Source organism: Myotis davidii, unplaced genomic scaffold (assembly GCF_000327345.1).
Source record: "Myotis davidii unplaced genomic scaffold, ASM32734v1 scaffold93, whole genome shotgun sequence".
Classification (NCBI taxonomy): Eukaryota; Metazoa; Chordata; class Mammalia; order Chiroptera; family Vespertilionidae; genus Myotis; species Myotis davidii.
In genome coordinates, this window is record NW_006292095.1 from 9,098,423 (window position 1) to 9,112,164 (window position 13,742).

At 37.3% G+C, this 13,742-nt stretch overlaps 1 protein-coding gene across 3 annotated transcripts in view; it reads right to left on the bottom strand.

Moving 5' to 3' along the window:
• NRG1 (neuregulin 1) overlaps positions 1-13,742 on the bottom strand; it is a 1,008,204-nt gene that overhangs the window by 154,766 nt on the left and 839,696 nt on the right. For all 3 annotated transcript variants that reach the window (XM_006765607.2, XM_006765606.2, XM_006765605.2), the window contains exon 2: positions 6,778-6,955. In XM_006765607.2, coding sequence (XP_006765670.1) covers positions 6,778-6,955 — 178 coding nt within the window. The remainder of the gene's footprint in view (positions 1-6,777; positions 6,956-13,742) is intronic.

Here is a 13,742-nt window from a genome sequence, read left to right on the forward strand (position 1 = left end):
CGTGCTCTCAGGATGTCTTATCTCTCATGTTAGCACACACACTTTAAAGTGGAGTCCATAGTTTAAACTTCTCGGTATCACTGCTTTGTCCATAGTGCATCCTCAAACATTATTAGATAAATGTGTGAATAAATGAAGAAAATATTCGAATGTTCCCACCTAAGCTCTCTGCAAGACATCATGTTCCTATTGCTGGCTGTAGGAAAGGAGGATGCCCTATGAAGAAGGCAGAGATAGTCAGAGGTAGTCCAGATCAAACCAACATGTGCATTGAAAAATGAGCTTCATGAGCTATAACTCAGAACACTGTCAACAGATAAACTGTAGAAAACAAAACAAAGTGTACTGTGCTCAAATAAGTTGGAAGATAGGTTAAACAAAAATGGGCTTTCTTTTTTTTGTTGTTTTTTAAATCCTACATGGTTTCTCAAAGTCTTTAATATGTTAATGTATTCTGACTCTACAAGAGGGAGATGTATTGTAAGTTTCTCTCAAACTTATTTGACCATGGAATCCTTGTCACTCACTCTGTTAATATTTCCTGAAAATAATGATCTACAGAACATAGTTGATAAATAGTGGACCTAATATAATAATGACCTTGTTTATCTATGGAATGAGAAGATGGTCCAAGGGCCATTTATACAGGGACATTCACATATTAATCAGAAATGTTATTCGTAGAAAACTTTCCCTGACGTATATCCTTAGAAGCCAAAATAGACCATTTGGATGGCAAGCAGTCTGGTAAGTAGATATTAAGATTTAATAAAATGTGACAGCTTTTAAAATAATCAAAATACAACAATAATAGGGTATTTAGCCCCCTGTTTTGAGGTATTCAAATCTAGTGCTTTTTAAATGGGTTATCAGCTATTTGTGCACTTTGTTTGTATATGACAAGTCTACTTCATGACACACCTATGAAGAATAATGAGAAACAATGGAATCAATATTAAAATAAGCTTGTCCAGCCCCAAATCACATGCTTAGCTGAAAGAATTTTCATTGATGACCATGGAACCACAGATAAGTTATGAAGGATGGGGACTAAAACCCTGGTTTTCAACACAGAAGAAAAAGGGAATTTCTATAAGAATAGTAATTTTTTGTTAAGCCCAAAAATTCTGAAATAAGATTATTAAAACAGTCTAAGAATGTAAAATACCCCAAGATTATGATAATTCTGAGAACAACCCTTCTTTCCTATTTATTTAAATCTAAGAACAGTCCTTTATTATATGTAAAGAGTTCTTTCTTGACCCTGTGTCATTATTATTTTAACCACTGAACTGAATCAAATGGTAAGAAACATGGTAATCAAATTTATAGTTAATCTTAAAGTTAGTTCTTAAAATCAAAATTCTCCCAATAGACCTGGGGAGTGTTTTCTGGGAATACTATTTCAAGTAATGCAAATAAATGTTATGCTTAAAAAAGAGAGAGAATAGGCAAAAAATTATTCTTTCTCAGATAAATGTTGCATTAAACATAGTAAACTAGATTCTTTACAACAGTGCCTTTTAGTTGTTTTTATGCAAATATGTACTGTGAATTTCTAAGGCAGGCATGATATGTGGCTAAGGGATCCTTTCTATAGAAAACACCCTTGGGAATTTTAGCACTGAACATCAATGGGCCAAAACCAAGATTCAATTTAATCAAGCTACGCATAACAAATACATTCAGGTTCAAAAATCAGTAGCAGAAATACAGGCTCCAAGAGACGTGTATTGACAACAATATATACAGAAAAGGGGATTTCAATTAGTCATGCATTTAACATTACTCCATTTTAAACAACTATTAAAATTAAAAAATTCATTTATGCAATGTTTGGTCAAAAACAGAATAAATCAAATTAGATAAAAGTCTCAATCTACTGCTCACAGGCTGGATCTCATCTGGAATATTGAATTATGTTTTGAAGTGGCATTTGGTGAAAAATATAAATAACTAGCGGACTTTAGAGGAGGGTGATCAGAACGGAATAAGGCACAGAGGAGATTCTGTTAAAGAAACAGAGGTCCCACTGACGGGCAGTTATGAACAAGGTCTGGGTAGCTATTTTAATGTATTTCATGGTTGTCATCTAAAAAAGAAAATTATTTGGAGAAGCTCTTGAAGGAGAAGTACGTCTTAGAGGAAAAAAAGGCATAGTTTAAGTGATAATCTAAAAAACTGAGTAGGGTATCTAGTGAAAGGGTTAGTTTCCTTCTTTAGAAAGACTGAAGTCTGGATAACCACCTGCCAATCATCCTCTTGACAAGAATGTCTCTATGCAGAGGAAGATTAAATTAGATCAGTGGTTTCAACTATTTTTGGGAAAAAAAAAGAATCCTGTTTTAAAATGAAAACTTAAATCAGCGCCTCATATTTAAAACTACGGTAAAGAGAGAAAATATTTAGCTCAGGGTGGTTGGCAACCCTTTTGGCAATCCAGCGGAAGCAAGATTCTCCAGGGAAGTGATGGGTAAATCATTGGTTGAGGTGCTCGTTAGTAGGGCTCCCTTGAATGCTGATCATATGTTTAAACTGAGATTCATCAATCTTTGGGTCCTAGAATCGGAATGGGAAGTACTGTGGCAAGAGAATAGAAATAGACAAATTTTTATTGAAAATTATATACTGCAATAATCCGGGGCTTTGTTAAGTATGGATACAATGGTCTTGGTTTAGTCTCAACAAACTACAACACAAGGGAGGATGTCAACTGAAAAAAAAAATTACTGAAATTCCCTCCCAATCATAAAATTAACTTTTGGCTCTTTCATTGATAAATTGTCTGATAATCTGGGAGGGGTTGCTGTTTCGGTGGATTTTCATTTTCTAAAACTATTAAAAGAGTTAATTTATTTTTTAAAAGTTTAAAACAATGCTTTAAATAAGTTCCTGATAAATGTCAGCTGTTATGATAATCATACTCTACATTCCTGCAATGTTTAATTTTTATAATAAGCATACATTACTTCTGAAATCAGAAAAAATAACACAATGTAAAAATAAATTAATACAAACTGATTTATAAGTGAAAGTTCTAAATATTAATTTCTTTTTCTTCTTTCATATCAAAATGCAAACTTTGTTCCTTCGATAAGTGGTCACTAACAAGATGGATTCAGGGTTCCAACAGCAACTCTCTTATTTTTCTTACTTAGCGTGATTCTTCCACTATAGTTGACATGTCAAGACAACTTAAATGTATAGGGATCAGTTGACATAATTCCATTCCTCTGATCTCTAAGGAACCACATATGAGCTGTGTGTGTGTGTGTGTGTGTGTGTGTGTGTGTATGTGTGTACACAGCTTCAGATACTGTGGAACTGCCAATAATGAGAAGGTAAAAGAGACTTCATAGACAATTATTATAATGTACAGAACCAGGCACTACACCTAATGCCTCACATAAACCATAGGAAATAGGCACTTGATATTCCCGTTTTATTAGTATATGGAAGGAATTTGAGATTTTCTTACATATAAAATTATAGTGACTTCCCAAAGCAGCTAAGCTAAAAAGAGAAGGGTATATGACCCTAGCTGGTTTTGCTCAGTGAATAGAGTGTCAGCCTACAGACCAAAGTGCCCTGGGTTTGATTCCAACCAAGGGCATGTACCTTGGTTGCAGGTTCCTCCTTGGCCCGGGCCCTGGTTGGGGTTCATGCAGGAGGAACAATGTGTTTCTCTCACATCGATATTTCTCTCTGTCTTTCCCTCTCTCTTCTACTCTCCCTAAATATCAATGGGAAAATGTCCTTGGGTGAGGATTAACAAAAAAGAAAAAGAAAAAAGAAAAGAAAAGAAAAAAAGAAAAGAGAAGGGAATATGCATTAACTTTTTCTATTTTAGAGTAAAAAAAAAAAGCAACAATTAACAACAGAAAAAATAATTTTCACTAATTTTAAGAAATTTGACCAAATAAGTAGAGCCAATCTTAAACAAATCAAAAGATGCAAGAACAGAAATAAAGAACTGAGGAAAAATTAAGGGCATCCCAAAGTGTGTGCCCTGCACCAGCAATAGGAAGTCAGCATTTAAGAAGGCTGATATAGAACCAGTGTTTAAATGAGGCCAATCTGACAGCCCCAGACGTGAGTCTGCCACACACACCAGGCTCTTTAACCAGTTTTCTTCATCAAAGTCCTTCACCAGGCAAAGGAAACAAGAACAAAGGAATCAGCGGACACATACCACTGGGGCAGTTTCCATTTCTTTTAATTGGTCCCACACATTGCTTGGCCAAATAAAACAAACAAAGGCTCAAACGTGAACTCAAAATCATAGGAAGAACATGTAGGAATGTAGTTTATTAGTAGGAGCAGGGGCAGAAGGGAGATAAGACTTTACAAAATAATAGAAATTGCATATTGTCTTGAAAGCTTTTCATAACACTAAGGGATTAAAAAAGAAATCCTGGCTGCTACGAACAATCTAGATTATAAAATGTGAAAAAGAAACCTTAGACTAAGGCCTGGATGAGATTCAATGTTTTACTTAAATAAAGAGAATCCCAGAGAAACCCTAAACCTCACACTAAAATTCACCTCTGCTCAGTGGTGATCACGTATCTAAAGATTATAGTTCACTGCTCCTTGGCCTTTTTGCTAAGATCAAGTGTAAGTAAGACAAAGTTTAAGTCAAGTAACCAAGTAACCACTGCAAACCATTAACGTTTGGATAGCATGGTAATGAAAAATTACCAAGCCGTAGATGCAACCAAAAATATATATGTTTTTATTAAAGACTTCATTCTATGCTTAACATGTCCCTAGTCCTGTGTTGTGACTTCACTGTAGGTAGCAAAGTCACAAGTATTTGTGAAAAGACATGGGACGGGGAGTCAGACAAACTTCAAACCCAAGTTTTACCCTTCATTAACCTGAGATCTACAGGAAGAAACAACTTAATTCATTCTCAAGATCTTTATTTTATTTTATTTTATAAAATATGTTGTTGTTATTTTATTTTTAGGAGAGGAAGGGAGAGGGATTGAGAGATAGAAACGTCCATAAGAGGAACATCATCAGTTGGCTGCCTCCTGTACACCCCGTACTGGGGATCAAGCCTGCAACCCGGGCATTTGCCCTGACCGAAAATCGAACCAGTGACTTCTTGGTTCATAGGTTGATGTTCAAACACTGAGCTACACTGGCCAGGACAGGATCTTAATTTTAAATGGGTATAATAATAACAGAATCCATCCTCTTATATTTATAAGATAACTTGAAATATAAGAATATTTAAAATGCTAATTATACTTAGATTCAGTTTGATTCTTTAAGTTTAACAAAAGGTGACACACTAAATTTTTTTTAAAGATACAACTTCAGAAATGACCAAATACCCAATTCTGAAACCAGATAAGCTGATCACTTATCAAGTAACTGCCCACTTTATACAAAGTGTCTTATTTTTAGAAGATCAAATATGTTACATGTTTTTCCTAGAGTAATTTACAGTTACATAACTTTAATAAAATGTCCTTTTTTTTTCTTCCATTTAAATCCTTCCAGCAAGGCTATTGTTTAAAAGAAGCCATTTATGAGTATTGGACTATCTGGTCTAATGGGGTTTTATTAATATGTAGACAGTGCTCTTAGCTGTCTGGACCTATGGAGCCGATATGAGCATGCTTTTCTGAATACTAATGATACTTTTATATGCCATCCAAGCCATGTAACAAATTGCCTCTTTAAGGAAAAAAAATACACACACACACAAAATGTACTCTTTCAAAACTGTATTTATCCTAAGCAGCTCACTTTATTTTGTACCTTATTTTCACCTTATCTATCCAGCTCATTTACTTCTCTAGGCATCTTCACACTGGTACGTGCAGTCTGCAGATGCTTTGTTCCGTTCCTGCCACCTGGATAAACCCCTCTTCCCTCCCTTCCTTCTCTCCTACTTTCTAGGAAGCCACCACTGTCCCTGACTGGGTCCCCTCCCCATCTGTGTTAAGCCTCTTTCTACAGCATCTCATAGTCATCACTGCTGTACAATTTAAATCTGAGTATTGGAACTGTTTCCATTTCTCTCCCATCTAGACTAAGTCTCTTAAGAGTGGAGAGCATGTCTTGTTCACCTCTGTGTACCCGGCATCTAGCCCAGGGTCTGACACACACAGCAACTTGTCCAATAAGAGGCAAAATGTCCTACCCGCCCACTGCTCCAATCGCCCTGGCGTGATAACAGGGCCTGCTCTAACAGTGATTCCTGCTCTTCTAACTGCCCACCCCACCTCACCCACCTAGCCAGAGGGGACGTTCCCTCTTCAGCAGAGTCAAATCCACCCTCTCACAGCTACTCCCGAAGTTCTCAGGGTCTCCCCCTCTTCCCAATGCCACTCCACTTAGTAGTGTCAGTAACCTACAACTTAGCATTTAGTTTCATTGTCTGATATAATATGCTAGATATCTCATCTCCCTAATTAAATTCTGGCTTACGATAAAGTAGAACTTACCTCAATATAACTAGTAATTTTCTAAAAGATCACTATTTGTAAATCAATGCGCTACTTAACAATCTTAAAGCTCCCCAGCCACAGTGTTTCAACGCATTATCAATGTAATTGTTATGTATTACAGAAGACTGAACTAGATCATCTTATACAATCTTATGACCCCCAGGGATCGAACCTGCCTGCACCTTCTGGTGTACAGGACAACGCTCCAACCGACTGAGCCACGTGGCCAGGGCGAGGCTGTAAGTAATTTTTATATCTTAAATCATTCTATTGCTAGGTATTGCTTCTGCTGTTACATGTATTAACTTACCCTGGCCTTTTTTGTATCTTGATGTGTTGTGGTTTGTTCTTTCGGTTTAATTCACTCCCATTCTTGAACCATTTGAATCTGAGAGAAGAATATTCAGAACTGGTCTCACACCGAAGCACTAGTTTGGAGCCTGCCACCGATTCCTGGCTTTTCATCTCTTTCAATCGAAGAGGCAAGGCTGAAAAGAGAAAGAAAAAGAGTTTTGATCACCCATAATCTTTAGAAGAGAAACTTCAATTTGGGGTGAACCTGACCCCAGCCCCATTTCTAAAGGTTTTATTATCTGAGAAAGAAATAGAAATGGGGAGAAGGGGAGTCAGCCAAAATGTATATCCATTTGAAGAGGAGGAATATGCCCAAATAAAATATAATCAGGGGAGAAAAAGACGACTTGGGTTATAAAATTATTTTAAAATGTTCTATATAGTTAATTCCTCAATATTTACATTCTCTGATACTATTAAAAATCCTGAATAGTGGTCATTTCAAAGGACGAAAATCTGAAGAATATGTAATTGGGCATGTTTGCATCCCAGATCACAACAGATCTTCATCCCAGTTCTGTGAACAGGTACAACAGGCATCACATCCATTTTTTAAGTAGGATGTTTAGTTTCAGAGACAGGTAAGTGACTAACTTCTCCATGGCTGCAACTTTCTGAAGTGTCAGAAGTAGATAATCCTATCACCTCAGGAGGCCCAAAGAACAAACAACTCACAAATCTTCACCATGCTCCTTTCCTAAGACAGACATTCTTTGGTGACATCACTGTTTAATTGGACCTTCAGTCGCTGTCCCACCAGGCAATGGATAACCATTCCAGGTGACCACCATACTCACACATCAAACTGCCATTTTGACTGGATTTAGTTCTAAATCTCTACAGAGACTGGGAGTACTCAAATTGTGCATTACCTTGTAGAATACTTTACACTGAACACCGATACAGCATTCTTATTTTAAAGAAGACTGCTTAACAGAGTTTCTCTTCTCCACTGAAATATTTATGAGCAAAATGTTATAATATCTGAGATTTGCTTTAATCTCAGATATGGTAGGGAATGGATAGGCATAAAAATGAAACAAATTTCCTATGAAGTTGATTATTGTAGAAGTGAGGCAATAGGTACACATGGTGGTTTGTTATAAGATTCTATGCAGCACTCCAACTTTTTTGTAATAAAACTGTTTAAAAATAAGAGTGAGGAATGGATCTTCCTCCATACACAGAACATCACTCAGTCAACATTGCAGACATTGAGAGTTCAACAACTCTGTGTTCACTGAGTCTTAGAAAACCCCCTTCTGCTCAAGTTCAAAAATTAAAAGCAAGACCCAGAAAGAAGAAAAAAAATGCAGGCAAATGAGATTGCACCTCCCTAATCCAGTGCGCAATTATTCATTCACTGGGTATGGTGATCGAGACTCCAAGGACGGCAATCAGAGCCACCTCAGACACGAACAGGAAATGGAGTATCGTTCCTACTCAAGGTATGTTTGTTTTTCTACAACTCTGCCCTTACCAAGTTAAATCAAAAAAAATGTCAGGAATGAGCCCATGAAGGTTCCAATAAATTATAGAAAAAGCCATTTGAACGCTGTAATTTCTCAGCAAAGCTCCTACAGTGGCCTGTACCCTCGTGTTAATTCAGAGGCTGGGAGACGCGGTGGAGAAGCAGCCACTCCATGTGGAGACACAGTGGCAAGTTCCAAAACTTATCTCAGGTCTGTTCCCAGGCCTTGGATACGTGACACTTTTGTCTGGCAGCTTGAAAACAAGGTTTACTTTCTGAATAGATTTCATAAGAGTATTCCTTTCAATATACGGCTCACGCATCTCTGTTTTGGAGGTTTGTAAGAACAGACTAAATTCTCATCAATCTGTAATTATGTCTGTACATTCCTATAAATTTTTTAAGGTCATTTTCAATTTTGTAGGTGTGTATAGAGTAAAAGAACTAGTTTAATTTTTTTTTTAACTAGAACATAACCCAAACTCACAAGGTTTATTCCCTATCCTATTCCGTCCATATGTTTATCAATATAGTCTGAATACAAATCAACGAGGCTAGTTTCTTTAATTTGAATAAGTAAAGTTCATGCCATTTGCATCTCTTTTTCCTTCCTTTTTCTCACCCCCCACCCCCCGTCTTCATTTATTTATTTCTTATTTCCTTATGAAGAATCATGATTTCAAATGTGAGGAAACAATTGGACAAATTCAAATTGAGGGATAGTCTACAAAAAAACTGTCTAGACTTCAAAAATGCCATAAATAACAAAAGAAGACTGTTAAATGATCTCTAGATTAAAGGAGATTCAAGAGGCATGACAAATAAATGCAAGGTGTAGTTTCTGACAGGATCATGCTTTATGGAAAACAAGTAATTATAAAAGACACTATTGGGACTATTGGGAGAATCTGAATTAAAGGTATTATATCAAAATTAAATTTCTCAAGTGTGATTACTGCGTCGTGGTTATACAGCAGAATATCCTGTTCTTTGGCTGTATCTGCTGAGATATTTAGGAATGAAATGTCATGATATGTACAACTAAATTTCAAGTGATCCAGCAAATAAGCTAATACAAAGAGAAAGAAAAAAAAAGGGGAGTCTTGACTTCTCTTTTTATTTCTTTGCCTTTGACATCTGGTCTTTGTGCCATTGAATAAAAGGCTCAGGTTTACATTAAGTACTTTTAAAATCTTGATTAAGTCTTCAGTCATGAAGAAGATTCTTGGAAATATTCGGTATAATTTACAAATGGACTCTTAAGATTATGTCTCCATGTAAAATCTGTGAGTGATATGGCACTGAAATCCTCGCAGGTTCAACCTCATAACCATGACTTTGGTGATCCAATCTTACTAGATCCTTTGATGGGAGGACAATAATCACTCATCTAGCAAGTCAATGTCTAACCTTTCTTTCCTTTTGGGTTCATGTGCAAAGTCCAGTACATGCTCTGTCTTTTAGAGAGGGTCTGTGATGTAATGAGGCAGATATCTTCTTTGCTAAAATATCCACTCCTTAAGCTGACCCTAATGTATAACCATTTATTGATGTTTGGGGTTCAGGTATATCTTTACTGATTAGCCAAGTTTCTCTCTTTTGCACATAGTTTCAAGTCTGTTAAATGCAGAAGCTCCCAGCTTCTCTGACCTTGAATCCCTAGAAGCCCACTTGTAATAATGCCCCTGCCATGTCCGTCAGGGGAAACCATCTACCACCAAGGACATCAGCTTTTCAGAGAACAGTTATTTTAAGGAGCTAACTCAAGATCTTCCACAGCATAAATGTAGACACAAATCTGTGCACCACCAACAGAGCCACGCAGCCCCATGCTTAGCCCATGGGGGATCTGCTGTCAGTGGAACCTTCTAGAGACGTATCACACAAGGTTCCTTACACATTCCTGGTCGAACCCAAATTCAAGGATGCTAGAGACTTGGCAATAACATGCATTCTTCTGTCTTCTCTCATAATCACACTGATGGAATACTCCTAAAATATTTCATAGATTCTTGACAAAAATGCAAGCCATTACTGAGCATATATGGCTTATATGGTTTTCTTTTCATCTATCCATAATGAGATAATTTTTAATACAGTATATTTTCTTTCATTAGATTATAAAATTACTAAGTATTAATAGAATAGATTTTAAAAGTATATGTGTTTCTCAGATATATAGTTTATTCACATGAAACAATCTCATTTCTTTCATAAAAACCTTTTTACTCTACCAAGTACTTTCTAATACTCAGGTATAACTATAGAAGGCCACAATAGTTCTTAAAACTTGGGATCATTTTTTTAACTGAGTATTTGGATTTTAAAACTTCTAAATTGTTAATTGCCTTTCAATTGTCATCTAAGATTAAATGATCTGTTAATTAAAAATTGGTTGAAAGCAAACACAATGCAAAGTTAATGCTCAAATGCAGTACGTGTTCTGAGAATCTCTGAAATGATTTCATTGCATTTGGTCTACCACAGTTCATAATTTCGCTTTCTATGTGTTTCTGGAGAGGCAGTAGCTCCACACCCTGAAATAATTTAATGCAATAGAAAGTTATATGCACTCTTTGTCTAAATCTATTTCAGACTTGCTTGACATTAATATGAACATATCCACACCCTTAGAAATGCATCAACAGAGGCAGACATGCAAAGAAAGGCAGCCTTTTAAAATAGAAACTTAAAACCCCTAAGAGCAATGCCACATGCTCTATGGGCACTTCTTTTTATAGGCTGTGTCTTACAGGCTCTAAAAGATGACAAACATACTCTTCTGACTCTAACTCAATGCAAGTAGGTAGACTTAACAAGTATGTTTTGCACTTCTATCTTTCTTATTTGATACTAGAGGCCTGGTGCATGAAATTGTGCACTCATGAGGGTAGGAGTGGGGTGTCCCTCAGCCTGGCCTGTGCCCTCTCGCAGTCCGGGAGCCCTTGGGGGCTGTCTGACTGCTGCTGCACTCACCAGCCATGAGCCCGGCTTCTGGCTGAGCGGCACTCCCCCTGTGGGAGTGCACTGACCACCAGGGAGCAGCTCCTGCATTGAGTGTCTGCCCCCTGGTGGTCAGTGCGTGTCATAGTGACCGGTCATTCCACCGTTTGGTCTATTTGCATATTAGCTTTTTATTATATAGGATGATGTCACACAGTATAGGAAAAAATCATGGGAGAGCCCTGGCTGGTGTGGCTCAGTTGGTTGAGCACCTCCCATGCACCAAGAGGTCACCAGTTCCATTCCTGGTCAGGGCACATGCCCAGGTTGCTAGATCAATCCCCAGTAGGGAGGGTGCAGGAGGCAGCTGATCGATGGTTCTTACCAATGTCTTTTTCTTTTTCTCTCTGTCTCTACCTCTCCCTTCCTTTCTCTCTCTAAAATCAATTTTTAAAAAAACATTAAAAATAATAAGAAAAAAAGGATCATGGCAGTAATGCAAAAAATATTTTACATTCTGACCACACAAAAATATAAGGCAATATGTTTATTTATTCCAATAATTTAATGAGTGAATAAATATTTGTCATAGAAGTGAAATACATTTGTAAAAAGAACCATTCCTCTAAGCAATCCTCCTGTTTTAATCACCCACTGTGCACTTGCTTTTAAAATATATTCAAATATTGTACTGTAATGTTAAGACCAGGAAACAAATTTTCACATGTGTATGCTGCCGAGATAGGCTGATAGCATGTGACACGAGATAAGTCATGGTCTCTGATCTTTAAAGAACCTGACAATGCAAAGTTAGCTCATATCATTACTCTCCGTGCTTGACTGAGCAGCTAATCTGAAGAGCCTCAACACGCTGAACAAATTAAACAGGAAACCTGCAAAATATTATCAAATAACAGTGAGCTTTCAGCTGTGATCCCAGTAAAGTCTTTCTGGCATAAAGCCTTTTAAAAGCCTGACATCACACACGTGCGGATCTCCAGGGGAAAATTGGTGACTGACAATTATGTTAGTTAATGAAAGCCACACGGATATCATTCATCAGTCGTCTAGGCAGAAGGATGTCCCTTTTTTTTATAGTCTTGTTAGAGGTAAATAAATTACTGAGCAAAGTCTCTAAAATTCCTTCGCTGATCCTATTTCTCCCTTGCTGCTCTATCTTATTGAGAAGATTATGATCCCGCATAGTATGGATAAAGTTTATGCTTTGCCATCTGTCTTCTCTTCTGAGCTGTACTCACAATTTGACTATAAAAGGGAAATTTTATCTTATCAGATTAAAATCTGAAAATATAGCTATGTAAAAGGCAGAAATCCCAGTGGCAATGTTATTTGAGAATACATCTAGCTTTAAAACCACTGCTGCTGATGCTGTGAGTGATCGTAAGCTACATTCACAACCATCCAACAAGGTCCCCATATGTTGCCACGTGGTGACATGGTGCTCAGACTGTCCCATGCTCCAGCTGAGTCCTCAGACCGTTCCTCACCCTGGTTAACTAGAGTCCCCATGACCGAGGATGGGACTGCTATTTGTCCCTGTGTGTTCAGAAAGGACCTCTGGGGAATGTGGGAAAACATGTGGGTGCCTTCATCTGAAAGAAAGTTACTATAAAATTTAGGGAATTATAAAACATTCTCAAGCTGACTCTATCATTGGCAGCAAACTAAGCCCAACCAGTAGAAACACTGGTACTATGCTTCCGAGTATGGTTAAGACAGCTGGACTCCAGAAATATCATTTTAGTAGCTCCATGTCCAACTCCCTAGGATGTGTATTAGTATTAGTGCATACTGCTAACTAATCCCTTTAGGGGCAAACTGGACAATCGTCAGAACATATACATGGAACATGACATTATAAAACATAAAACAATAAAATGGGGAGCAATATTTCCAATATTTCAGCATTTTACTTCTAATATTCACAATGTTTGTGCCTCTCCAGCCAAAACTGGCCCTAGTAGTGTTTACTTGATTTCCCCAAACATCTCAGTTTCCATTGGTGGGGATTTTTACACTTGGATGTGCTCCAAGTTCCACTTCTTACAGAGAACTGCTAGACGCTGACTGAAACAGTATGATTCTTTTAACTTCTCTGCTTGAGGGTATGTGCCACAGGCAGCCCTGATAACAACTGTGCTTAAACTATGCTTATTCTAAGGCCATACATAGAAAATGCCTAATCACATTCTACATCTATATACCATACCCAACATGCTGCAGGGAAAAAGCACATGTGCACAAAGAGGACTTTATCCAAATCAAGGGAGGGATAAGAGCAGTTGGTGGTGGTGGGTATGTCCATTTTGATTGTCACTATACTCGAATATCCCCAAATGTCAAAATTATTAGATAGAAGATAGATAGAAGAGACCTAGTCCAAAAATCATTCTAGAGGCCACACTTAACCTTCTCAAAGACTTTTCTTTATTTGAGATAGAAGGGCCTCGGGACACTATTGTTTGTTTTTATGCATTCAACTTGTT